This window comes from Microplitis demolitor, chromosome 1 (assembly GCF_026212275.2).
Source record: "Microplitis demolitor isolate Queensland-Clemson2020A chromosome 1, iyMicDemo2.1a, whole genome shotgun sequence".
In the NCBI taxonomy this organism is placed as follows: Eukaryota; Metazoa; Arthropoda; class Insecta; order Hymenoptera; family Braconidae; genus Microplitis; species Microplitis demolitor.
The window spans coordinates 18694686-18719832 of record NC_068545.1 but is presented as its reverse complement, the minus strand read 5'-3'; the positions used below and the strand labels follow the sequence as shown (position 1 = coordinate 18719832).

At 31.6% G+C, this 25147-nt stretch overlaps 4 protein-coding genes across 11 annotated transcripts in view; 1 reads left to right on the top strand and 3 right to left on the bottom strand.

The window, feature by feature from the left end:
* Positions 1 to 3490: 3490 nt before the first annotated feature.
* Positions 3491 to 11284, bottom strand: LOC103578168 (TAR DNA-binding protein 43). 3 transcript variants are annotated; one of them, XM_008559170.3, is made up of 5 exons: positions 10471 to 11280; positions 9727 to 9896; positions 9401 to 9541; positions 4942 to 5356; positions 3491 to 4872 (listed from the first exon to the last, which is right to left on the bottom strand). In XM_008559170.3, exons 1-5 carry the CDS (start codon positions 10706 to 10708, stop codon positions 4496 to 4498), a joined length of 1341 nt encoding a protein of 446 aa, XP_008557392.1. In that variant the 5' UTR covers positions 10709 to 11280; the 3' UTR covers positions 3491 to 4495. The 3 variants fall into 3 exon arrangements, with proteins under 3 accessions (XP_008557392.1, XP_008557383.1, XP_008557374.1); XM_008559161.2 differs by having other exon boundaries at positions 3491 to 5356; XM_008559152.2 differs by lacking the exons at positions 3491 to 4872; positions 4942 to 5356 and adding an exon at positions 5910 to 7241 and having other exon boundaries at positions 10471 to 11284.
* A 281-nt stretch (positions 11285 to 11565) lies between these two features.
* Positions 11566 to 16655, bottom strand: LOC103578187 (NLS-binding and DNA-binding and dimerization domain-containing protein). Of its 6 annotated transcripts, none has more exons than XM_008559210.2 (7): positions 16012 to 16655; positions 14446 to 14795; positions 14233 to 14373; positions 13754 to 13951; positions 13459 to 13665; positions 12815 to 13346; positions 11566 to 12693 (listed from the first exon to the last, which is right to left on the bottom strand). In XM_008559210.2, the coding sequence occupies exons 2-7, from the start codon at positions 14674 to 14676 to the stop codon at positions 12044 to 12046; spliced, it is 1959 nt and encodes a 652-aa protein (XP_008557432.1). In that variant the 5' UTR covers positions 14677 to 14795; positions 16012 to 16655; the 3' UTR covers positions 11566 to 12043. The 6 variants fall into 6 exon arrangements, with proteins under 6 accessions (XP_008557432.1, XP_008557409.1, XP_008557418.1 ...); XM_008559187.3 differs by having other exon boundaries at positions 16270 to 16655; XM_008559196.3 differs by having other exon boundaries at positions 16379 to 16655.
* A 1361-nt stretch (positions 16656 to 18016) lies between these two features.
* Positions 18017 to 20137, bottom strand: LOC103578221 (heat shock 70 kDa protein 14). The gene is made up of 5 exons (XM_008559227.1): positions 20027 to 20137; positions 19788 to 19868; positions 19173 to 19603; positions 18287 to 19091; positions 18017 to 18182 (listed from the first exon to the last, which is right to left on the bottom strand). The coding sequence occupies exons 1-5, from the start codon at positions 20087 to 20089 to the stop codon at positions 18042 to 18044; spliced, it is 1521 nt and encodes a 506-aa protein (XP_008557449.1). The 5' UTR covers positions 20090 to 20137; the 3' UTR covers positions 18017 to 18041.
* Positions 20138 to 23327: 3190 nt separating this feature from the next.
* LOC103578231 (uncharacterized) overlaps positions 23328 to 25147 on the top strand; it is a 38261-nt gene continuing 36441 nt past the window's right edge. The window contains exon 1 of the mRNA XM_053742372.1: positions 23328 to 24135. The gene's annotated coding sequence lies outside the window, so the exon portion shown is untranslated. The remainder of the gene's footprint in view (positions 24136 to 25147) is intronic.

Sequence of the window (25147 nt, the reverse complement as noted above, 5' to 3'; positions counted from 1 at the left end):
CATTAAAAGTCTACATTAATAATAACCAACATGAAAATTCATAATGGATATTTACAAATTCCATACGATCGCTTCCAAATCGCTTGTTAGCAAGGCAACTTTTGAGCAATAAATTTTTTATTTTTTAATTATTCAATCATTCTCACCTAATTCTAATATTTTTAAATATCAATTGATACATTACAAGGTTTACAAGGCCAACAAAAAAAAGTGAATCACATTCTGCTGTCAAACAAATCATTTTACTCCCGTTTACTTTTAACTTTAATTGAAAAACATTTTTTTTGGTGTTGGTTAAAAATTTTTGAAGTTAAAATAAAAAAAATTACACATGTACTACACATGATCTTGTACCTTAGTTTTAAAATTTTAAAAATTCAAAAACGGTTTGGAAGGGACCGGAATTATTTTTATGTTTTTTCTTCAAACTTACTAACGGTTCTAAATGTTTGTTAAAAGTTGTCTTAAACTACAGTCTTTGTCTATTAGCTGTCATTTGTGTATTTAAAATAACAATTTATAATAATTAAATATAATTTTAAATAAAATTTATGACACTGAAGTTAGCTGACTTCTAATAATTTTTGAATTTTTTTAATAGTAAATTGTATAAAAAAAAAATATTTAAAAAAATGCACCTGTAGCTTTGTCAATTTTCTACATGCCCATATTTTTATTTATTTATTTTTTTTTTATTGATTTGTAAAAAAAAATTCAAAAATTGTTAATTGTCTGTTAACTTCACACTCATTAGAATTTAATGTTTTTTTTTTGTATATCAATTTCCGGCGCGAATACTTAAAATTTAAATACTTATAAATCACTCAAGCCTCAGTCGAAATTTAATATAAATAAAATAAATAATAATACTAATTATTTTATTATTTAGAAATAAATACAAACGTCATTAATAAACCGATTCAAACACACGTATAATTAATAATTAATATGCGCCGGCATTCAAAAATCACCCCAATTTAAATTACACTCGTCAGTCATTTTAACAATTACAAAGTCATTCATTGTTTATAAATTCGCCAACTAATTACATCAATTATATTTTTTTGTCATTTAATAATTATTATATTTATTTATTTATTTAAAAAAAAAAATTATTAATGGGTATTTTGACATTGCAGACAAACGCTCACTTCTGTAGTTCTCAGACGACAATTAACAATTACATTCAACCGATTCATACTCACATATTTTCCATCATCCCATCAGTCGGCCCACTAATGAATCTTCACCACCATGAAAGAATACACCATTCAGATAAAAAAAAAAATTAATACAACTCTGTTGACTTTTATTTATTTGATTAATTAATTAAACAATCCAAGCTAAGTAAATTTAATTTGCTAAAATTTGAAATAAAAATATATTTAATAAATTAAGTGTACAGAATTTTTTTTTAAAGCCATTGATCACTTGGTCAAGTCTTTAATTTTTAAAATTTTTAAAATAAAAATTTAAAAAATAATGATACTGAAATCAGCCGACGACTAATAACTTTTGAATTTTTTTTTAAATGACAAAAAATTTTAAAAATTACACTTATAGTTTTTCAAATTTTATGCATACGCATTTTTTTTTTAAATTGATTTGTTGAAAAAAAAAAAAAAAAAAAAAAAAAAAAAAAAAAAAAAAAAAAAAAAAAAACGAAAATTGCTGATTGTTTTTTAACTTCAGGATCACAAAAAATAAAAAAAAAAATATTTAAATTAATTTTTTTTTAAAAACTCAAATCTCTTGACGCATTCCCTGAAAAAAGACACAAACATCACAACACACAATCACGTCTAATAATCATTTTTATTTGTCAATTAATTACTCATAAAGAATATTAATAATAATAGTAGTAATAATATTAATAATAATAATAATAATAATAATAATAATAATAATAATAATAATAATAAGTGATTTTAATGTGAATAATAATTATAATGCAATACAACGATTTTAATATCTTTAAATTTGTTTATTAATGTTATCAGTTAATTAATTACTTAATAAATCGCTCATTTTCTATCTCGCGTCAGTTAAAACTTCAATTATTGACTAATATTGTAAAAGGTGAAAATGCTCTATTTTATTTATTATTTTTTATTTTATTTTATTATTTTACTTCCATACTTTTTATTATTTTTTTTTTATCTATCAAAGTCGCTAGTAATAGAAATCGTGATTCATTTATTGAACAATCCGTGGACATGGTCCTCTAAGTTTAATATATATTTATATTTTTGTATATATATATATATGTATATTTATATTTACTTTTGAATGTTTGCAATATGATTTATATTGTTGCTAAATAAAATTTTAATTATTTCGGGTGTGAAATAATGAAAGTAAATAAAAAAAAAATAAATCGTCATCACTCACCGGATGTTTCACTTTCAAACCGTTCAACTAAAATACACTGCACACAATATATTAAATTGAAGTATATATATATTTGAAAATCGTTCACACAACAACCAATCAATATATCCAATCGTTATCTTCTTTGTAATAAAATTTATAATAAAAATTCTTGATAATTACTTTGCTTAATTTAATTGTTATTTTTTTTGTGTTCTTGGTTTTAAATTATCAATTAAACACACCTGCGCATCAGTGTAAAATATTCATACATTTAATAATTTATAGTGTACACACTAAGTACCTAAGACAATTAAGATTACAAACACGATTTATTTTTATTATTATTTGGGGTAGCCGCAATTTATCAATGCATCCTCCATTTTACATTATTTATTTTTAATAATCGTTATTATTCGTTTACTAGCAAGGGAAATAGAGCAAATAATTATTATTTTTTAATATTAATCATTAAAAAAACATTCAAGTTCATTATTAAAAAATTACCAATGAAAAATTTTTTATGATCCCGAGTTTTGAGCCCACAAATTAAAAAGTATATATATATATAAAGGATTAGGAAAGCGAGTTACAAGTTTTTGTGTCATGAAATTTTTTTTTCTGTTCAAGGTAAATATCTAGTACCTGATCACTTCATATACTAGTTTCCTGATCGGGTACTGGGTCTCTTACTTTTTCTTTTTTCGTCTAAGGTAGATCCAGTACTCGATCAGGAAACTAGTGCTTGATCACTCATGTATTTGTAATTTTATATATACAAATATATGAAGCGATTGAGTACTAGTTTCCTGATCGGGTATTAGGTCTTGTACTTTATATACAGATATATCCAAACAATCTATTTTCCAAGCATGTATACGACGATTATTAAAAGCTCTCATTAATAAAACAACTACAGCTAAACGCAATAATAATCAATAGACTTTAGTTAAATCGCAATAGTTGACATTTGTTTTTTTTTTTAATCAATTATTAGCCTTAGGTAATATTACGATACACTCACAAACTGACAATCATGTAAACTACTAAATCTATGTACCATTAATATTATAATATATATAGTCAATAACTCACCCTCTGATAATAATAGTTATTATAGTTATAATTTAATATTAATATTTTATTAGTCTCATTAATTAATATTTAAATCAGTAACCATCATTAATCAATAAATCAATCATCTTCCTACACGCATTTCATAATAGAAAGATTTCTAAGTGACGTACTTAGTTTTTTTTATCTTTTTTTTCTCATCACATCATCGACATACCTCGTATTTAAATATTAAAACACACTGCAAGTTGCAAGCAATCAGTTAATCCAAGCACATTTACGCGTTTTCTAATACATTATAAGACTTTAATACATAATTTATTTTGTTTTTAAATTTATTTTTAATATCATCGACTCTTCCGTCCGCTGATTTACATCCACATTCATTTAAAAACATTTTTATTTTATTCGCTCAAGTTTTAATCCATACTTAATATTATTGTTAAAAAAAGTTTTTTCTTTTTTTTTTTATGTATTTACTTCATCATTATTATTAATATAATCAATTCTGCCTTCCCTTTAGTGTACTTAAATTATAACTAATTGTGATTTTATTTATCTGATTAATTAACTTGATTTTTATAAATTTAATTCGGCAAAACCTCGTATATATTGACGTCCCGTAATTTATAATATTGTATACAATTAATTATTTTAATTCAATTACGGCAAAGGTAGGTTGACATTTTTTTAATCTGCGAATTATTAAAAGCTAGATACAAAATGTGCAAACAATTTAATTGTAAAAAAAAAAGAAAAAAAAATATTATTTGTTTATTTATAAAGCTCATCAAAGATATGTTGACAAAATAAATGTTTAAGTTTTTTTTTAAAAATTTTGAAAGAAATTAAAATAATAATAGTAATAATCACAAATAAAAATTTTTTAATGAATTTGATGTAAAAAAAAAATGAAGAAAATGAAAAATAGTAATTAAAAAAAATGGATTATTTATATTTTTTTGTACCTTTGCTATTATTCGATGCCAATGTTTCGGGACTGAGGGAACGCGCCCGTCTTTTACGAGTAGACTCAGAGTCCCGACTGAATTTACTCGTACTTAAGAAATGTATTCGTTTTACCATCACGTTGACCTGGATGATTTTGCCATGTGCCTTGCGAACCATTTGGATTGTTGGGACCACCAGGTCCACCGGTACCTGGATTACCAGTGTTGCCATCACCGCCACCGCCTTGATTCATCCAATTAAGAAATCCAGAGTTACCGCTATTGCCTAGACTATTGTTACCAGATGGCGGTTGTCCAGGTGGTCCAGGTTGGTTTGAGTATCCTTGATCATTTCCTTGGCTCTGTAGATTACCAATAAGACCCCATGAGGCTTGATTTATCGCCGCTGCAACTAGAGCCGGATTGACAGGCAGTGCGGAGAGGTTTAAGCCACCCATTGTCAGAGGGTTTGACATACCTCCACCGCCACCTCCATTATTTTGTCCAGTGATTCCCAAAGCTTGTAGATTAGGCATATCCAAATTACCTCTATTACCAGGATTATTCCATCCATTCGGGCCCATGTTGTTACCGGAGTGACCCATGTATCGATTCCCTTGGTAGTTTCCCTGCATGTTGTTGTCTATCGGGCCGCCCATACCACGTCCGCGCATATTTGAGTTTATCTGATTGTTAAAGTTACGATTGTTACCCTCGGACTTTGGCGCTGCGTTGGAAACGTGAACCGAGACGCCTTTTATTATGTGATCCTCGCCGCACAGTGACTGGGCCACCTCAGGATCTAGGAAGGTAACAAATGAGAATGCACGAAACGGCTTTGGAATGAACACGTCCGTAACTTCGCCAAATTTTGAAAAGTAGTCACGTAGATCGTCGGCTGTTAAATCTTCAGTACAGCGGCCCACGAATACCTTGCACGGTACTTGTTGAATCATTCCCTCCTACACACAAACGCACAATCAATCAAACTTTTTTACGAACTTTATTACTCGTGATTTATTTTAATACTTGTCTAGTAAATATTATTATTATAAATATATCTAATAAAAATTTTATTTCATCTCATACTTTTAAATTCATTTTATTTTTACACTGACAAGTATTAAATTTATCTGCCTAGAATACTTTTTTTTTGTATCTGTACAAAAATCAATAAATTACATGACCCGTAAAATTTATCAGTGCCATTAATTTATGCAATACATTATTGTAATTTTGTTTATAATTTTTAATTTTAAAAAATTAATAATAAATGTTGTAACAACATTTAAGAAATACATAAACATAATTAATTATTAGTAATAAATCTTAAATATACCAGTAAAATCTATCAGTTTACAATATTTATTTTTATATATATGTATATGATATATATATAAAAACAAGTTTCACAGGCAAGATATATATTTTAAAAGATACATATCAATTAATGACTAATCTTATGTACAAAAAATAAAAAAAATTTGAAACTAGTACATATTTATATATCGCACTTATATTTTAAATTATTAAAGTAACAAGTTAACAAAATCATATTCTTTGATCGTAAGAATAAATAATATTTTTATGTAAAAAATTGGCGACGTTAGTTAATAGTTAAGAGCAAACGTCTACATATTTATTATTGTATATCTTATATGCACAAATATATAATTCATTTATACAAAATTTCTGTACGCTTTTACAATAGATAACTATTTTATAATTAATGAGTAATCTAAACAGTCAAGTATTAAAAATTAAAAAGAAAAAATGACATGTTAATGATAGTAATAATTATTCTAAATATTATAATTAAGTTAATTAACATTAAACATTTGCACTATGTATTTATATCTAATAAATCAATCATCAATATCTCGAGCTATCAGACGCATGATGATCTCTCGCTGGTCGATGCTTATAGTAACGGTCGTAATAATTTTCCTTATTGGGATATCTTCCGGAGTCGGCGTATCTTCCTCCGTCTACTCTACCGTCCATGTATCTGTTATCTCCATCACGTCCTTCGTACCTTATATCGTCATCGCCAATGCCACCAGGTCCAACACCACCAGTGCCAGCGCCACCAGTACCGCCACGAACTTCCGAATACCGTCTGTCAGAGGGTTCTCTACCGTCAATGGGATATCTGCAGTCAATAGCAGAATCCCCCCGTCCGTCAGTAATATTTCTTATGTCGTGTCGTCCATCTGAGTAACGTAAATCCTGACGAGCACCGTCAGGAATATAGCGAGCGTCTGCTGAGTCATAGTAACCCCTGTCATATCCACCAGCGTATCCATAACGTGATTTATCAGCGTAATCATTGATATCAGGTCCACCAGAATACGTCGGTGGACGTCCATCGTAGCCTGGATACCTGGAGTAATCGGTCTCATGGGGGTAATTTGTTCCAGGTGGTGGTGGCGCTTGGGGTGGGGCATGAGACGACATATAGCCGCCTCCACCACCACGTGAATCATAAGAACCGTCTTCGTAACCCGGATAAGCTGGTTTATCGTAATTTCCGTAACCCGGATGACCTGGTTGCTGTGCCGCTGGCTGATGCGGCGGCATCGATTGCTGCTGATGCTGGGACTGATGATGATCGTACTTGAATTTATTGTTTTCGTCGTATGGATAATTTGGTGGATACGAGGGGTAGTGGGTTGTTTTGTAATCATAATCTTGATCGTAACGCGGTGATGGATCGGAGTTTGCATTCATATACTGTTTGACCACTGGCAGACGCCGGCTACTTGGCGTGTGAACCGGTATCGGACGGTAATATTCATTGTGTTTACCCGTATCAAACTGTCGGGCCAGTATTAAGCCATCAATATTCTGTAACCAGACACACCATCCCTCGACAATAGTTTTTTTTTGTTTATTTTTATAATTAAGTACGGTTTTATTTATTTACTTTTTAAAATGCACGACTTTACTAATTTTTTTTTCTTTTTTTTCAAGAAAGTTGAGATAAAAATTAATCAATTTATTTATTTATAAAAACAATATAATTAATTTATAATTAAATATGATGAATATTTGAAATTTAAATGGATTCTAATTTTAAAAAATCTCAACTGTCTCAAAAAAATGATTCAAAATATGTTCGGAATAAATATATTTTTTAAAAATGTCATACAAACTTGTAAATATACAAGTATCATTCTCGAATACACCCAAGACACATACAACCGTACGTTCAACTCTCGCTAGCACTCGTCGTCGATCAGTCGCTCCCACACACTCTTACCCTGACAGTTAAACATCTCTTGGAGTTTTCTAAATAAAGATAATTTTAAAGAAAGTATATTTATATATATTCCCTCCTGCTGGCTGGAAAGTTACGAGCAGGATAAACATATATATAGTACAGATATATATATATCATGACAGCGGGCGGCAATCAACTAAATCAAATAAAATATCAACGCACGTTTTTATCATTCAACTTTATCATTATTGCTACAGTTATTGTCATCGCGACTATTATATACGATACGTTATTGATATGAGTAACATTTAAAATGTCTGCTACTAATTCTTTCCACACTCTGTAGGCACACGGATTTTTAAAAAATTATTTTCAGAATATTATTTTTACTTATCGTCAGCTTTTACCACTTTTTTTTTTTAAATAAAATTTGAACACACACTAAAAAAATTACAATTAAATAAATTCAAATGAAAAAAAAGTAAAATACTTAAAAAAAAACTTCTGTTTATATAAAACGAGTATTACATGAAAGTTTGCACACGCATTCTTTTCTCTTTGACAATTTTTGAAAATTTAAATCAAGAGAGCAGCATACTGGTAGACATGCAATAGTATAATAAATTTGTTGTTATTTTATCGTAAATAATAAGTCAAAATACCCAAAAATAATAAAACATAAACGCGAATTATGTCTGCAATTCAAATTCAATAAAAAATAAATATCACTCGTTGGTTACAAATAATTATTACTCAGGGATTTAAAATTCGCGCCAATTTTTAATTTTTATAGCATTCAAAATCGACAATTACAAATAAATAAATATTTTAAATTCATTAACGAATAAAATAATTAAATAATATTCACTCGTATACCGGAGCCACACGATCAATTATCAGTATCCATACAAACTCCTCATCACCAGCATCATCAACAACATCAGCATCATTACTCATGTACGCTCGCTCTTAACATCATTGTCGCCTTAGTTTCTCTCTCATAGATTCCATCTCTCTCCTCTCCATATCACCATCGCATTCATCTATTTACACCATTACGTTCGCACTCGATACATAAAAAATAATACCGACTCACTCTTTCGTGAGATACTGATCGCTTTTTTCATTTGTTTAGCAAATTACTAAGTATTACTTTTCGTCATATCTGCGCCGAAAATTTAAATTCCTGCCCTGTTTATAAGGAAAAGTCATTCTTTTTCACTATGACGAAAATTAGCGCATGCGCTATTTTTCCTATGAAGAGAGGCAAAAATTTCAATTTTCAGGTACAGATTTGGTGAAAAATCGTATGTACACCACGGAAGATAGGAGACCCAATCCACGTGTTTTCCACCTTCGTCTTCCGTTCGCGTAGGAAATTACACCGAAAAAGTCATCAAGTCATTGTCACGATTTTTTGGAGCCAAGAGAAATTTGTCTGTCAGAGGAAAATTCTACTTAGATCAAGAATATTTCTTTCTCTTTAAATTCTCTTTAAATCAAGAATATTTACTTTCAGTCGATATTTTTTTTCCACGTATACACGTGGCTTGGAATGTCCTACTTTCCTCCCTAGGTGTGTAATATACTAATTATTTAAATCAATAAAAATTGAAAATATGTAAAATAACAGCGATCAGAATCTCGTACATATTTATTGGTATTAATTAAAAATATATCTTACTTATAACACCATTGATGACTGATGTTTAATAAATTTAAAAAAATAATCTCTTTTATTATAACTGAATAAACTAATTTGAAATATATATCACGTGCTTACCTTGCTGTTGGGAACTTTAACGTCACACCATCTGCCATCAATCATGTGCCGCTGAGCAAGACACCGTAATTGTGATTCATAACTTCCAAATCTTATAAATCCAAATCCTTTACTTTGACCTGATTTAGGATCTTTTTTCACCTGATTAAATTACGATAACAAATTATTATTATTATTATCATTAATGATGATTTATGTAATGGCTCAATTTAAATAAAATAATACTGAATTAAATGCAAACGAATAATAAATTATGACTAAATTGAAACATAAGTTTTATTTAAAACATTTAATAAAAGTTAAATATTGTAAGTGCAATAACTCACCTGGGCCATCAAAACCTCGCCAAATGTCTCAAAGTATTCGCGCAAATTTTGCTCCGTTGTTTTCCACGGCAGTCCAAGTACAATAAGGTCAGTGCATCGTAATTTAGTCTCCATTCTCTTGGTCTTGGCAGTTGAATTTTCCAAATTGTCATCTGATTTACGTTTATTTTCTGTAATATAAAATTTTAATTTTTAAAATCATCCGTCTTCTTTTTTCCACTCAGTAATAATTATTTACTATCAATAAATTAAAATAACTAATCGCAATTTAAATGTCAGGGAATTGAATATTTTATCACTTATAAATTACCAATTAATTTAGTAGTTTATAAGCAGAGGTAAAAACTAATTGACACTTTCCAGTGATAATTTAAAAAATATAATAAATTATTGAGTTTCATGATAAAATAAAAATATAAACTGATCTAATATAAATAACTTTAAAAATGTTGGTATTTTTACGAGCATATTCACTATGAATATAAATTAACCAGTATATGTATTTATATATATATATATATATATATATATATATATATATATATATATATATATATATATATATATATATATATATACAGTAACAATAATAATAATAAACGTGGAATGGCGTAGTAGTATCTCATGTATATAGTATGAATATATACAAATACAGAGAAAGAGAGAGAAGTAAAAACTGTTACTAAAAATATATAAAGATAAAATATGAATTAGATAATGATGTGTTAATACCGAGTGATATACCTTTTGGAAATACGCAGAAATAGACAGCTTTGCCCCAGCCATTTTCCGGCGCATGCAGACGACCATCAACTAGACGCACACCCCGCATTGTACGTGACTCCGGATTGCGGTATTTGAGACCACACGTACCGGGAAATTGAGCCGACAGAGTTGTTAACAACAACGTTGAATCATCCTCAGTTGGGAGTTCTATCGGTTCTTCGCCCTCGTCTTCGGCGACCTGAATGTATGATGACATTTTGGTTTTACAAGTTGCTGGCTAAGATAGTTCTGTAGTTTAACTTTGAGAATGGAGGGCAGACAGCCGTGGAGCAGCAGTCAGTAATCCCAGCTATCAGAGTTCACCAAACGTCCAAATGTTTTTTTTTTTATTTTTTATTCTTCTCTCAAAACTTCCTATCTCTTTCTCTTTTCCGTCAGCTCCCGTTCTCGTTTACTTGTAATAAATATTTTATCTCTCTCTCACACTCTCGTTCTTTCTCGCTCACTCTCGTGTATACTTTCTCGTACACACTTTTTTTTTACGTTCTCGCTGCTGGCCCTCTCTTCGCTCGCTCAGGTGACCTTATTATTTTTAGGACCGACCAAGAGTTTTATTATTATGTAAGGATGATTTATATTTCGTTATAAATATTAAATCTATTGTTTAAAATATTTAATTAATTATCGTTCAGCATAACAAACACACACGCTCGGACATCGGACAACTCGCAAACAACTCTCGCAATCACGCAACAAAACACCGCACCTCTTTCTCTCGCGCTTACGTTGTGTGCAGTGAGTTGTACATCGAGAACGATGAGTCGAATACAAAATGTCGAGGGGGAGGTAGTGTGCTGTTGTACTCACCAACAGAAGAGGAAGGAGGTCGATAACGGAAAACGGATGTCACTAGCGACGTTTATTATCACAGCGATTTTAAAATGCGCGCACATTCCCGCCCAAAATTTAAATTACTAATAATCTTTTAATTACAACGTGTGATTTTTTATAATTAATTTATTGATAAATTTTAGTTTAATGCTTACTTAATATTTTATACTTAACGATATTTTATTTTAGTTAATTACTTTAAATAAATTATAAACTATTACAATGTTTACAAAAGACTTTAAATAAGATAGAAAAAATTTTAGAAATTACTTTGTTTTTATAATTTTTTAGTTCGTCTGCGTTAGTTCTTAGTTTTATACTTTATTTTTCATACATAATAATTTTAAACATAAAAAAAAACGTTCAATTGATTAAAAATATAAATATATATACCAAACGAAACAGTCTATATTTTTTATCTTCTTTTTTTATATATCGATCGACATTACTTGACATAGTTGATACATTTAATGCCATTACAGATATTTAGCTTTTATTTGGCCCACTAATCATCTTGATTTGTACAACAAAATTGACGTGATATATATATATATAAAAATACTTAAACTTAACACGTCTATAGAAATAAGATGTGAATGTGTTACCGGTTCATGGTAGCAATATTTAAAATCTTTAAATCTTTCAATGTCAATTAAATTAAATAAATTTAATTTGATTGATTATTTAATATCCGGTTGATTCAAGGAGTTGGCTTTAGAATCGGTGAAAAAGTATCGATTACACCATTGGCCAGCCGTTTATTATAGCTTTTATCGTTGTCGTCAGTGAGGACACTGTCTCGTAACCGGTCGTTCATTGGCTGAAGACCGATATTCTTAATGTAACTATTACTCGTACGAACATTTTCGCACGTACTGTTAAGCGGATCACGATTTTCATCTGATAGTATCACACAATTACTTGGACTGTCTTCTTCATCTGACGAGCAGAGGTCGACAATTACGATAGTCTTCTGCTGAGGTTCGACAGTCGCCGGGTTTGAAGAAGGCGTGATCCTTGTGATCGACGTTACTGATGGTCGTGAACGGAAATTCGGTGTGTATCCGCGCTTCAAAGTTCCGGTTTTTATTTTGTTCTGTTCTGGATCCTTGTCCATGACTGGCATCACTTCTGTTAATCTACTCGAATATTGTCGCTTCAGTCCTGTCGACTTTCCACTTATTCTCATAATTAAACGCGGTCGTATTCTATGCCGTATTTTACGCACTGGGGCTTGATATTTCGATGGATGTTCTTTTAAGTCTTGGAGTTGTTCGGTTGTGAGACGGTCCAATCTTACGAAAGGAGAACCGCAGGCAATATAAAGAATTTGCGAACGTAGGTCGAGTGCTAAAAAATATAAATAAATATATGGTATTAATAATTGATTATTAAACTTCAATTAAATAAATAATATGACAGCTGGGGTTGAGAAAAAAAAAAAATATAATTTGAGACATGTATTACTTACGAGGTTTGCGTTTGACTGCGCCAAATGTGTATTGGTGAACGTAATCATCTGCTGGTGGATTTTCTTTATTGACATTGGGTTTGTAAGTGACGACCCACCTACCAGACGATGAAAATTTACCAAACCACTTGGGTCTATTGGTTTTACTGAGTACTGGCGCACTCAAGTGCCACTCTATCCTATCGATACGGTCACGTTTGGTAGCCTCATTCAATCCTTTAGATTTTTTAACTAGAGCTAACCCAGCCGGCGAGGAGAATGGGATTGTTGATGAACGGCAGAGGTTAGCGGCTGGTTTCATACGTCGTGAACTTCTGGATGGCTCAGTCTCGATACTTATGGCTGGAATCGATGATGGATTGGTGGCTGTTTTAGGAAGTTGTTGGTTGGGTGTTGATAATTTAAAGTACTCCATAAATTGATTTTGGCTTAATTCGGGCTCAGCTTCGATTTCGGGAGTTATTGGCCGCCAGCAGGTACTGCTCTCTTGCTGTACTGTCTTAACTGACTCCCCGCATGTTTTTTCATGATCCTGCAGGAGTATTATTGATAGATATTGGTAACAAATGATGTGTTTTATTTATTAGTTTTTTTTTAATAGTGGAATTCCAATGGTGGAAGTCACGGCGACGTTTTTTAGGTACCTTCATCTGTTTAAAATCTCCAAACTCAGCGTCACAATTGTCACACAAATAGATCTCTTCCATTTGTGGCTGAATGAGAACCAGGGAGGACGGCGATTCTCGATGATTCCTCTGCTGCGTCTTTTTACGCTTCGCGGTGGAGTTGGAACTGGCATTGTTGATTGGCAGCAACGATTTCCGGTTTGTTTCAATAACTTTATCATAGTCCTAATGATTTTTTAAAAAATAATATTGAATAAATCAATAATATTAATCGCTGCTACATTAAATACTACACTTTAGTTCAAGAACCAACCATATTCTCGTTTCGGAATGTCGCCAACAACTTGCCAGTACTCCGGTGATAGAGGCTGGTTGTCGAGTCCCAGTTGTTGACATAGTAAAGCTTCGCCTGTGGATACTGGGCTAGATATGAGCAAAAACGTAGCAAGTATTCGCTTTGATGAAAAGCGTAACACTGTAGCACGACTCTTCTCAAACATCTCATCCAGCTCTGAAATAAATAAGAAAATAATATTCGCAAAAACCCTGTGGTTAAACTTGTCTTCAAATTGAAATAATCAATAAAACAAAAAGAAATTTATTTAATCAGTTTGTAGTATGCGCATCAATGTAACTGTTTATTCTACTTCACTGAACAATTTAAGTACTTAAGCTTCTAATCCCCAGTACCTTCACTCTACCATCCGCCATTTTGCTAACAGCACTTAATACTTAGTACTTAGAAATTTGAATTTATTATCATAACAGTGATAATAAAAAAAAAATACTTACATCGCCGGATTTTTTCGGTCGTTTTAAAGGAATTGAAAACTCGACTTCCACTGGCCACCACGCAGGTTTATTTATTACCTGAGTTGGGTTGTTACCAAACGAACACTGGGTCATGAACGTTATGAACTTCTCCAGCTGCGGCTGTAATAAAATAAGTAGTAAAATTAGATTACTAAAAAATTCAAAATAAAGTCAAATGTGCTGACAATTTACCAATGTTATTTTTTCCAATGAAGTGGGATATCCGTTTGCGAAAAGTAGAGGCAGATTGTAAACCATAGAACAGTCATCTGCAGCGCTCTCGCCGACTGGTTCAACTTCACCAGTGGCTGCCATCATGCTGTCATCTACATTATTATTATTATTATTGTTGTTGTTGATTGGCTGTATCTCCTGCCTCAATCCAACTCCATAGCCATCTTCTTGCACTGCAGAGTACCTCATTGTCTCACCATCAGCATCATTTATTCTCAGCTCATCTATTTTATTTATCGCTTATTTATTACTGACTGATACTCATTTTAGTTTTATGATACCCATGGTCTTGGCTCTTGATGCTGGGCCTAAAAAAAATATATAGTTATACAAATCAATTAAATAAATATCAACATTGATCACTAATTAAGCAATGTAATTATTTTTAGTGAAAATAAAATTTCTACCAAAAAAAAAAGAAAAAAAAATGTAATGAGATTAAATGAGCGATAGTAAATTATATTTAATTAAAATTCATATCATTCACAAACTTTGACAATGAATTTTAATTAAAATTTATATAGATTACAAGTTAAATAATAATAATGATGATCATAACAAGAACATGCTGCTTTGTTAAATTACAAGTTTGATAAACTGTTTATAGCGTAAATAAATAGTTTTATAAACAATTATATACGTCAATAATGTCGTAATATTAAGTACTGATAAATACAATGTCAATTGATTAATAAAAAACCCAGCATCCTTTAATTGCCATCAATTAGATAAAGCCTAGTAACGAAAACATAAAATTTCTTTAACTAAAACACAAAAATAATAATAATAATTTTTGTTAGTGTAATTGGAAAGCAATGACTCTAAACAAAGAAAGCTTAACGATTTTATAATAACGCTTACCTCTAATTGAAAAGAAGCGCGTAATTAACAAATCATCAATCAGTTGCTTAAATAATAATCAACAATAAAGTATCGACACACGCGTACTATTTAAACTTTTTAGAGACTAATAATTATTTATCAGGTTGTAAAACTCGTAGCTACTCCACATTAACACACTCATATATGTGTACATGTATATGTATATGTATTAATATAAAGAAAGTACACGTAAGTACTCAAGTGAATTCGAAGCACAATCACGCAACAGAATCATCTTATACGCATGTTCACTATTTTATTTTAAAATATTTAAACGGCAGATATTTAGAATAAATTTGGCTGATCTTCAGTCTGGTTATGACAATTAATTTAATTTAATTAAATGAAATGTAATATAATAAATAATGATAATAATAATAATTTTGTTTTATTCGCGGTTGATACTGAGTACTGAGGAATACCGGGAATTGACGTAATTTATCAGCAGTACTGAAAGCACAAACGCGCGCACAAACCTGTATTAAGTAAATGCGAGTCCCTAGGAAGTAAGAAGATGAAAAAAAAATATGAAAAAATTGGGGCCAACTGTAAGGTTAACTAATTCCAAAAGCTACTGTCTAAAACTTTATCAGTTATATATTTAAATGATAATATAAATATATAGTTTACAGTTACTCATACCAATGTCATAATATTATTATTATATTTATAGTGTCTATCGTTGCTGTAACATTTATTGTTGATAATAAATTAATAAATAATTATGTGTTTGTAATTTATGATAATTATTTATTTCGCGGTACTCGACTGACAGCTCCGTCGCCACAAATTTATAAAATTCTATCCTCGATGATCGAGAGTATAACACTGCACAACTATAATCATCATCAACGAAGAAACCAAGAGCCCAAAGCAACAAAAAATCAAAGCACCACAGACCACAGACTATGACCCAAGATGGCCGCCGATGGAGAAACCCAGCACCCTCCTTCTGACGTCTTGAATGTTACAAACTACGAACTAGCTAAATATTTTTTATTCGCTTTACATTTTACATCTGCGTATATTTACTTCTGTTTCAACCCTCATTTCTCCTGTCTACTCATTGCATTTCCGTACTCACGTTAATTTAAACATTTAAAAAAGTGTGTTTTTTTTTTTTTTTTTTTTTCATTAATTATTCACAAGTTATCATATATTATTATACGTTTTTTTTTACTTTTCGATTGGATCATTGAAAATGCTCGGGAACGAGGTAACGAGAACGGCTGACACTTTTTGAGCGCGTTGGTATGCTTGCTTTTTAACGATAACTGTGCTAGAGGTTGAGGCCCTCTATCCCTTCTACTGGACGCTGATTGGTCGGCTGGTTCAGCTGCTGCTACCTGCTACTTAAACTTTACAGGAATCGGAAAAACATACAGTGGCGCGCAGACGGGAAAAGTTCAAACTAGGAAAATTTTACACCGCAAATTTCTCTTGCATATAAGTACGGTGTCCGTATTGGTTAGATATTTGTGGGATTTTATGGATTCTCGGATGCTTTATTGTTTCATCAATACTTTGGGAATTTTACAGTTCTCTTATTTTTTCTTTTTCATTCTATGGGATCTGTTGGGAATTCAAATTCTATTTTTTTTTATTGGCATTTATGTGTTGGAGGCTTTAACTTAATTGATGAGGTCTGATATATATATCTATACATTCGCCAGTATCACAACAAAGAAAGTGATTGTATAGAAGTAAAGGGGATCATCTATTTTTGGCTCAGTTTAAATTTCTTGCGGCTTTAGCGGTTTTATTATTTTTCTTAGGCTCGTTCACTACATTGGCTTATAAAAAAAAAGAAAAAAATATGCAGTATTTATGAGTAGGTCATAAAGGCTTAAAAAGTAAAAAATTTGAAAAGTATAACGTCTCTGAATGCTTAAATGGATTTTTTAAAATTGATTATATCCCCTCAGTCCCGAGGGATCATTTTGTTTGCTATTTGAATAATTTTTTATGAGTATACTTATAGACAGGGGATACGCTACCGGACCTTTTTCTCACGCTCAGAAAAATAAACGGGACTTATCTTTGTTGCACTTGTAAAGTAAATGAGAATTTTGAAACAATTTTTCTTGGAGACGAATTAGAATTTTTGAAAATACAAAATTTCTAGCCTTCTGTTAAGGTTTCAAAAAACGCTAAAGACTATTTTAGGTTTCTAGTGTTTGTCCATGAATTAAATTGAATTCAAAATCGGTTACGGTTACCCCTTAAGAAGCAAAAAAAACATTTTATATTTTTTCTGATTCATAGTTTTGAAAGCTGTCGATATTAAAGCTGTAGCAATAATTATTTTTATGGTTCAGCAAACAGCTACTGGTTGCTGACCCCGCCTAAATTGTCCCCTATAGGAGGGTCAGGAACGAGGATCTACATAAAATTATTTAAAAATTATTACGGACGTTTTTTAATTCGCGAAATCAAATAAGAGATTGAAATATAAAACTAAAAAAAAATATATTTGAATTATTAGTGTACATTAAATTTAATACTTTTTATTTGAAAATTTTCGTTTTCGATAAAAAATCATTTAGATAACTGAGATTTATTTTTATTTAATAATTTCCTTACAGAGTATTTTTTTTTTTTTTTTGGTGAATGGGGAAAGAAGAGAGGCATTTAATTAAGTCTGTAGTATATTTACAAATGATGATGGTTTATTATAAATCGTCTTCGTGAATTGGAAATCGGAATATAGATTTATCGTTGGAAGTTAAGTCAGTTATATGAATATTTAAATTAGCTTCTGTCAAATCGGTATCGACTTTTAGTTTTCCTGGAGCTTTTAAATGATATGAAATCTGTAATCAATTGCATAAATGACATTTAATAACTTATAGACATCCATTTGTTGTGTAGAGACATAAAATTGCGTTATGTGAATAAATAATAAAACAAAACTTACCAATCCAATTTTTTTAGTAACCTCATTACCGTTTTCTTCAGTTTCAAAAACATTTATTGATATTTTACCGTCAGCTATATTTGGTACGTCAATGGTAGTTTGAATTTTAATTGGCACTACTGTATCTTTAGGAATAACAATACTCTCAATGCCACTGAATTCAACAGAAATTGATTTAGCTAATGAGTGAATTTCAACGTCAGTTGAATTCAATTCACGATCGTGCATCCCGTGAGCCAGCAAATGAGAAGAGTGAATAGCAGCACCAACGGCCATTGTCTCATCAGGGCTCCACCTGCTCGACAAGACCTCGCCGGTCGGGAATATTGATCCTATTTTTTCTTGAAGCTTTGGGATTTTCATGGTGCCACCGCACAAAATTATCGTATTGATATCGAGTACTGTTTTAGATGAAGCGTTCAATAAATCCATAATCGGCTGGATATAATCAGAAATATGCGAACCAATGAGATTTTCGAATCTCGCACGTGTAATATTGTGACTGAAGTCAACACCTTCGCAAAGTGACTCAACGAAACAGTGAGCGGTAGACATCGTTGATAAAACGTGTTTACATTTTTCAGCTTCGTTTTTCAATTTAGCTATTGAACGTCTGCTCTCACTTGGATCTATTTTGTATTTATTCCTAAATTCTTCAGCTAAATATGATGTGAGTAAATCAGTCAATTTATGGCCGCCTAATTCTGGGTAATATTGATCTGACAATACTTTTAATGAACCACTTGTTACTTTTACCAGACTTATGTTACTTGAAACGCCGCCAATTCTGTAGACTAATACCAATCTATACAAATTAATAATAAATAAATAAATAAATACATCAATAATAAGCAATTAAAAAAAAATAGTTTTCAAATATACTCACTCATTTTTCTTTTTGTCTTTGCCAATTCCATGAGCAAGACATGAAGCGACTGGTTCACCAATAGCTTGAAGAACTTTGAACCCGGCAGTGGTAGCTGAATCACACCAAGCTTTTATACTATCAGAATTAAATCTATAAGGAACGCAGAGGACAATGTTGTGCTCATCATCGTCATGAGCAGCGGTCGTTGATATGTCATACATCGCACCCAGTAGCAGCGATGATATTTTTTGTGGTGTGAATGTTTCATTTTTATCGTTTATCTTAATAGAATACTGAAGACTTGATTCATTTATTATTTTACTTGTACTATTTTTAATGGCATCGTCTAATTCTTTGCTATCGATTTCTTTGTTCATCAACCGTTTGTTGTTTGTTATTGTGATTGCTGCGTTTCTGAATTGTCCAGCTTTTGCAGCTGCTCCAATTACCTGAATTAATGAATTTGAATCATTTAGAGTAGAGAAATCTCTTTGAAAACCAGATGTCGATAATAAAAGCAACGGAATTGATTGAGACTTAATTGATAATTTATTATTTACTGTTTAAATAAATTTTGGGGTAAATCTAACTTGTAAGTCTAACCTATAAAATGAATGCGATTAAAAAACAAACCTTTTCAGATTCGTTGAAGGCAATGACAGCAGCAGTAACACGATCTCCAGCATGATTGGCAACGACGTCGACATTTTCATCCTTTAATTTAAATTAAATAATATTATTATTATTAAAAATTGGTACAGGTGGTTTTGAGGTTAACACGTGTACTGATGAACTTTGCTCGATAATACTTGACAAATAAGTCGAAATATATTTGAAAAAACGATTATCGGCGTAATTATTTCGGCACTTACTTTATAAATAGCGAGACAGGCTGATGTATTTCCTAAATAAACTCCGAATGAGGCTGCGGCCATAATTAATGTTTACAAAAAAATATATAAAAATATCACTCAAGCTGATAGCGAGCCATAAACGTGTGTGCTAACGTGCCGCTCCGCGTGCAACTCCAATTCGAGTAAAAAAACTGCGCGCGCAAGTTAATATTTAAATTCCCGTTGCACGGGAAATTTGAATATTTTGCCTAGGAATACTTATTACCACCTCTAGAGTTTTTTTGTTTTTTTTTTTTTACTGTAGGACATCGTAATGAATAAAATACGTTCATATTGTGATCAATTATTCCCAACAAAGAAAAAGTTACTGGCTATTTTCGCGAAACATGGGTTTTTTATAAATATTTTAAATATTTCGATTATATTCTGCCGCCATTTCATTTTGATTTTTAATTTTTCTCCCATTTCTAATAAGTTATTTTTCGAATATCTAAATTTACCGCACAAGTAATAAAAATAATTAATACATTATTGAAGAAAATTAAAAATTTCGAGTATACTTTTTAGTTTAATTAATATAATTATTGACACAGATAAAATTAATAGTACTCAATTTTGAAATTGCGCACCAAGATGGCGCTACTGCGTGTGGCGATTCACATTCAAATTTTTGCTAAAGTGGGAGTAGTCGATGAATCGCAAAATCGATTGGTTTGTATCGACTGGTAGTCCAATAGCGGGAGTCAGTATCATCGACAACGGCAGTAACGGTCCAGGTCCTTCTTTGTTCTTTACATTTAAATTAAAACACAGTATTGCAGTGGCGTCGTGTAATTATCCATAAAATTTATTGTTCATAGTGATTGTTTAATTAAAATTTACAGTGTTTGTAAACTTTAAATTGTGCGAAGTGTATGTGGTGTCGTTGTGTTGAGTGTTCAGTGCTAGTGTAGTGTTGCTGATGGTTGATGCTGATATCTTTCAAGTTCTTGAGCAAAATCATCTGGCATCGTCTGGTGGGAAATAGCAGTTAAGTGACATTTTTTAACAGCAATACGCTTGGAGCAATTTAAATCGAATCTCCAAGTGTATTAGGAAACCCTTCTGCACATTCTTTCTCCACCAAGGTTTGTTCAAACACTCAAGTGTTTTTTTTATATTTTTTAAATATTTTTCTATCAGATTCTACCGCTATTTTATTTTGACGCAAGATTTTTAATTTATCTTCAGTTTCCAATAATTTACCTTTCAAATATTTAAATTTACCGTGCAAATAACGAGAACAATTCAGACAGTGAATTCCGAACTGCGCTAAACTACAGCTGGTCGAATTTCGGAATTCACCCCGTATCTGCTCGACGTCGACTACCCGAAAATTAAATTTTTCTCGTAACTTTTTTTTATTTTTCGTACTAGAGAAGATAAAAATAAAGAAAAAACGTTGATATTGTGATGGGTTATTCCCAACAGGAGCAAAGTTACGGGCTACTCTCCAAAATAAGCCGTAAGCAGAGTCATCTGCCCGCATCTGCCCTACAACGATTACTAGAGAAATAAATCATTCCCAGGACTTTTTCTGGTCTTTTTCTACTATAGGGCATCAAAATGAACGAAAAACGTTGATATTGTGATGGGTTATTCTCAATAGGAGCAAAGTTACGGGCTACTCTTCAAAATAAGCCGTAGGCAGTGTCATCTGCCTGCATCTGCCCGTATCTGCCCAACGATTACTCGAGAAATAATTTAATCCTAGGACTTATCCTGATCTTTTTTACTAAAGGACATCATAATGAAGAAAAAACTTTAATATTGTGATAGGTTATACTCAACAGAAGCAAAGTTACAGGCTACTCTTCATAGAAAATCATCTCCACCAACACTCATACTGGTCTCAACTCAAAAAATCGGTCTGTCGGTTGACCCTGCGGGCCAGCCCCAAAACTTCCCGCATATTTCGAGCTCTTTGAGCTCGAAAAATTGTTGTAGATACTTTTTCGAGCTCTTCGAGCTCGAAAATACTTTTGTATCCTTTTGTTTTCGAGAAAAAAACGTTTTTTACGATTTTTTCTCAAACGACATCTCCCGAACAAATAAACCGATTAAGACGGTTAAGGTGGCAATCGACGCGTTTTATAGAGTTCTACAACTGATAAAATTTTGAAATTGATTTATTGAGTCGTTTTTGAAAAATTTCGAGAATACTAAAAAAAATTTTTTTTTTTTAATTCTTTTGACAACGGTTTCTCTTGAACGAATTAACCGATTTTGATGTTTGAGGCGGTATTCGACGCGGCTTATGAAGCTTCAGAGCCCAGTTGATTTTGGAATCAATCCATCGAGCACATAAAAGGTTATCCAAAAAAAAAACATTTTTGAAAAAAGTTTATTTTTGGAATATCTCTGAACGAGCCCTGCCAATCAAACTCAATTTTTTTCAGCTTTTAGATATTGACAAGCCGCGTCGAATGACACTTTGAAAATCAACATCGGTTCATCCGTTCAAAAGTTACAGATATTTACATACATACATACATACATACATACGCTCGAACATCATCGTGAAATTAGTCAGGATAGCTTCCTAGAATCTCAAAACGTCAAGATCTCTTAGAAATTCGATTTTCGAAAATCGGACTGAAACCAATAACTTCCCGAATTTTTGAAAATTTGAAATTTTCTTGACGGGAAGTTAAAAATTAATTATTCCCAAGACTTTTTCTGGTCTTTGCTACTAGAAGGCATCATAATGAACAAAAAACGTTAGTGTGGTGATGCGTCATTCCCAACAGGAGCAAAGTTACGGGTCAGTCTCCATGAGAAAACATAATCAGCCTCATCCTCATTTATCTTTATTTATGGTTTTTTATCCTAATATGGATATGAACTAAAAAAATTATTTTTTCTCAGTACTTAATTTTATGTTGGGTAATCCCGAACAGATTAAAAAATTACGGGTCATTCTTCAGAAAATTACACAAACGCCCCTTTCCCATCCTCTCTATCCTTTTCGTGTGTGTCGTGTATTATCAAATATAAAATTCAAAACTGTCTCATTATCCCCTGATAGTAACATTAGTCTTTCAATTCTCGGCCCCTTCGTCGGCAATAGATCTACCCCATCTTACCTTGATCTCCGTCGATACTCCATATTTATCCGCCGATAATTAACTATTTGGCGGTAAAAATTTAAAATCCCGCGCTTGCGCCACCGTCTCAAAAAAATAGAACTGCATCATTGGTGGGTTGGGTTGGCAAGCCTGTGCATTGACGGGGCACAGCTTACACAGCTTTTGATGCTCAGTCACACAATTCTGCTGCATCGAACAAGTCCGTCTGTCGAGCAAGTAAACAAAATAAATTATAATAAGAGCCCAAGACCAGTAACCAGCGCTCAATTTACCTTCCTCTTCTATCTCCATCCAATCTCCATCCTCCAGCATCACTACTCAGTGCTCGTGTGTGTAATTACTCTAAATCATAAATTATTATTTTCTCCTCTCACCTCAATTCCCTTCTTAAAAATAACTCATCATTTTTCGACATTTAAATTTTTAAAAGTCTATCAGTGTCGTATTTAAAAAAAGTGGTGTTTAAATTTAATTTAAATTTATTTACTTTTTCATTCGAAGTTTTTATTGCAATTAAACATAAATACAAGCAAGTGTGTTTCTGCGTCCGTGTTTAAAATGTGTGCTACATTACAACATCGTGGCCAGTATTCGCACGGTCAAAACATTGCAGTGTAAAAATTAATAAAAAAAAAATAATGTACACATGCTGAGACAATGTTTATCACCAAGTGTACTGTGAACGTCTAATCACTTTCCATTTCTTGGATTTAAATAACTCGAACAGTAATCGATTATTTTTTCACTCAAGCAAGACCTTCTTCAACCTCTTGCTCGTCAACTGCAAAAAAAAAAAATACAATTATTTTTTCATGTGATTGTGATGAAACTTTGTACACATGACCCACTCGTAAATTTCGACACCGATCATCATGCACTTGGAGTAGTAGCCGCTCAATTGCAGACCCATACATTTTTTAAATTATCAATTAACTTGTAATTGTACCTAACCAAAGGATAATCATTAGGATCGTTACTTATGATGACAACAAAAATGCCGTAAGTTGAATACTACATTTTATTTGTTACTTTATCATTTAAATCCCGCTTTTTTTACCAGCGGTTAATTTACTACCGAGTATTGTTGTTAAAACTTAATTTTTATTGTTATTATTCTTCTTATTAGGATTGTTATTGTTATTGTTATTAATTTAGTATCAAATCCTGAATACCTGGCGACGGCATGGGCACTCAGATCCTCCGGGTTGACTAGCCGTTGACGAAAAACCCCAACACCTCTGGCACAATGCCCAGCTAAATAATATTTTATTACATTACATACATGAAAATACATAAATTACATGATAGTACACGTATCAGTGCATACAGCAGGCTATTAAATAATTATTCAAGTTCATTGACCATCTGAATCTTATCAATCGATCTGTAATCAGTGATCGCTGTCTTTAAACTTATTTTTTACTAAAAAAGTAACAATTAAATAGTTAAAGTAACTCGTCTACGGCAAATCTTCCTCTCCAATTAGCATAGTAAAATTTAAAGTTTGAATAAAAACTTGAAATAAAGTTAGAGCCATGTAGTTAATCAGTACCGTACGATTGTTGCATGAGCACGCTATCAATCTTGATGAAAAATAATTTAGATGACGCGTTGATATTATTTTTTATTTATAAATTTTTTTAATTTTTTTCTTTGCTGCTTCCGCCTGCTTTGCCGCTTATCTTCGCATCGCCCTCATTACAGGATTTACGAGTAGGTTGTTAGTTTAAGTCTGTAAATATGTTTACTCGTGAATTTTTATATTTTATTTGTCATCTACTATTATTTTGATTATTTTATTATTTTTAACGCAATTATCTTTACTTTATATATCGCACAGGTATCATGTATGTACTTGTAATTACTTGTTATGAACACATGAAGTTTGTGAAAAGAAGTAAGTCAGGGATTCCGGCGGTTACCTTTTCGGGTCGCCTTCTTCAACGGAATCACACGTACATTTTGGCTCGCGCAACGGTTTTCGTATCAGTTCTTTTATATATTTTATTTT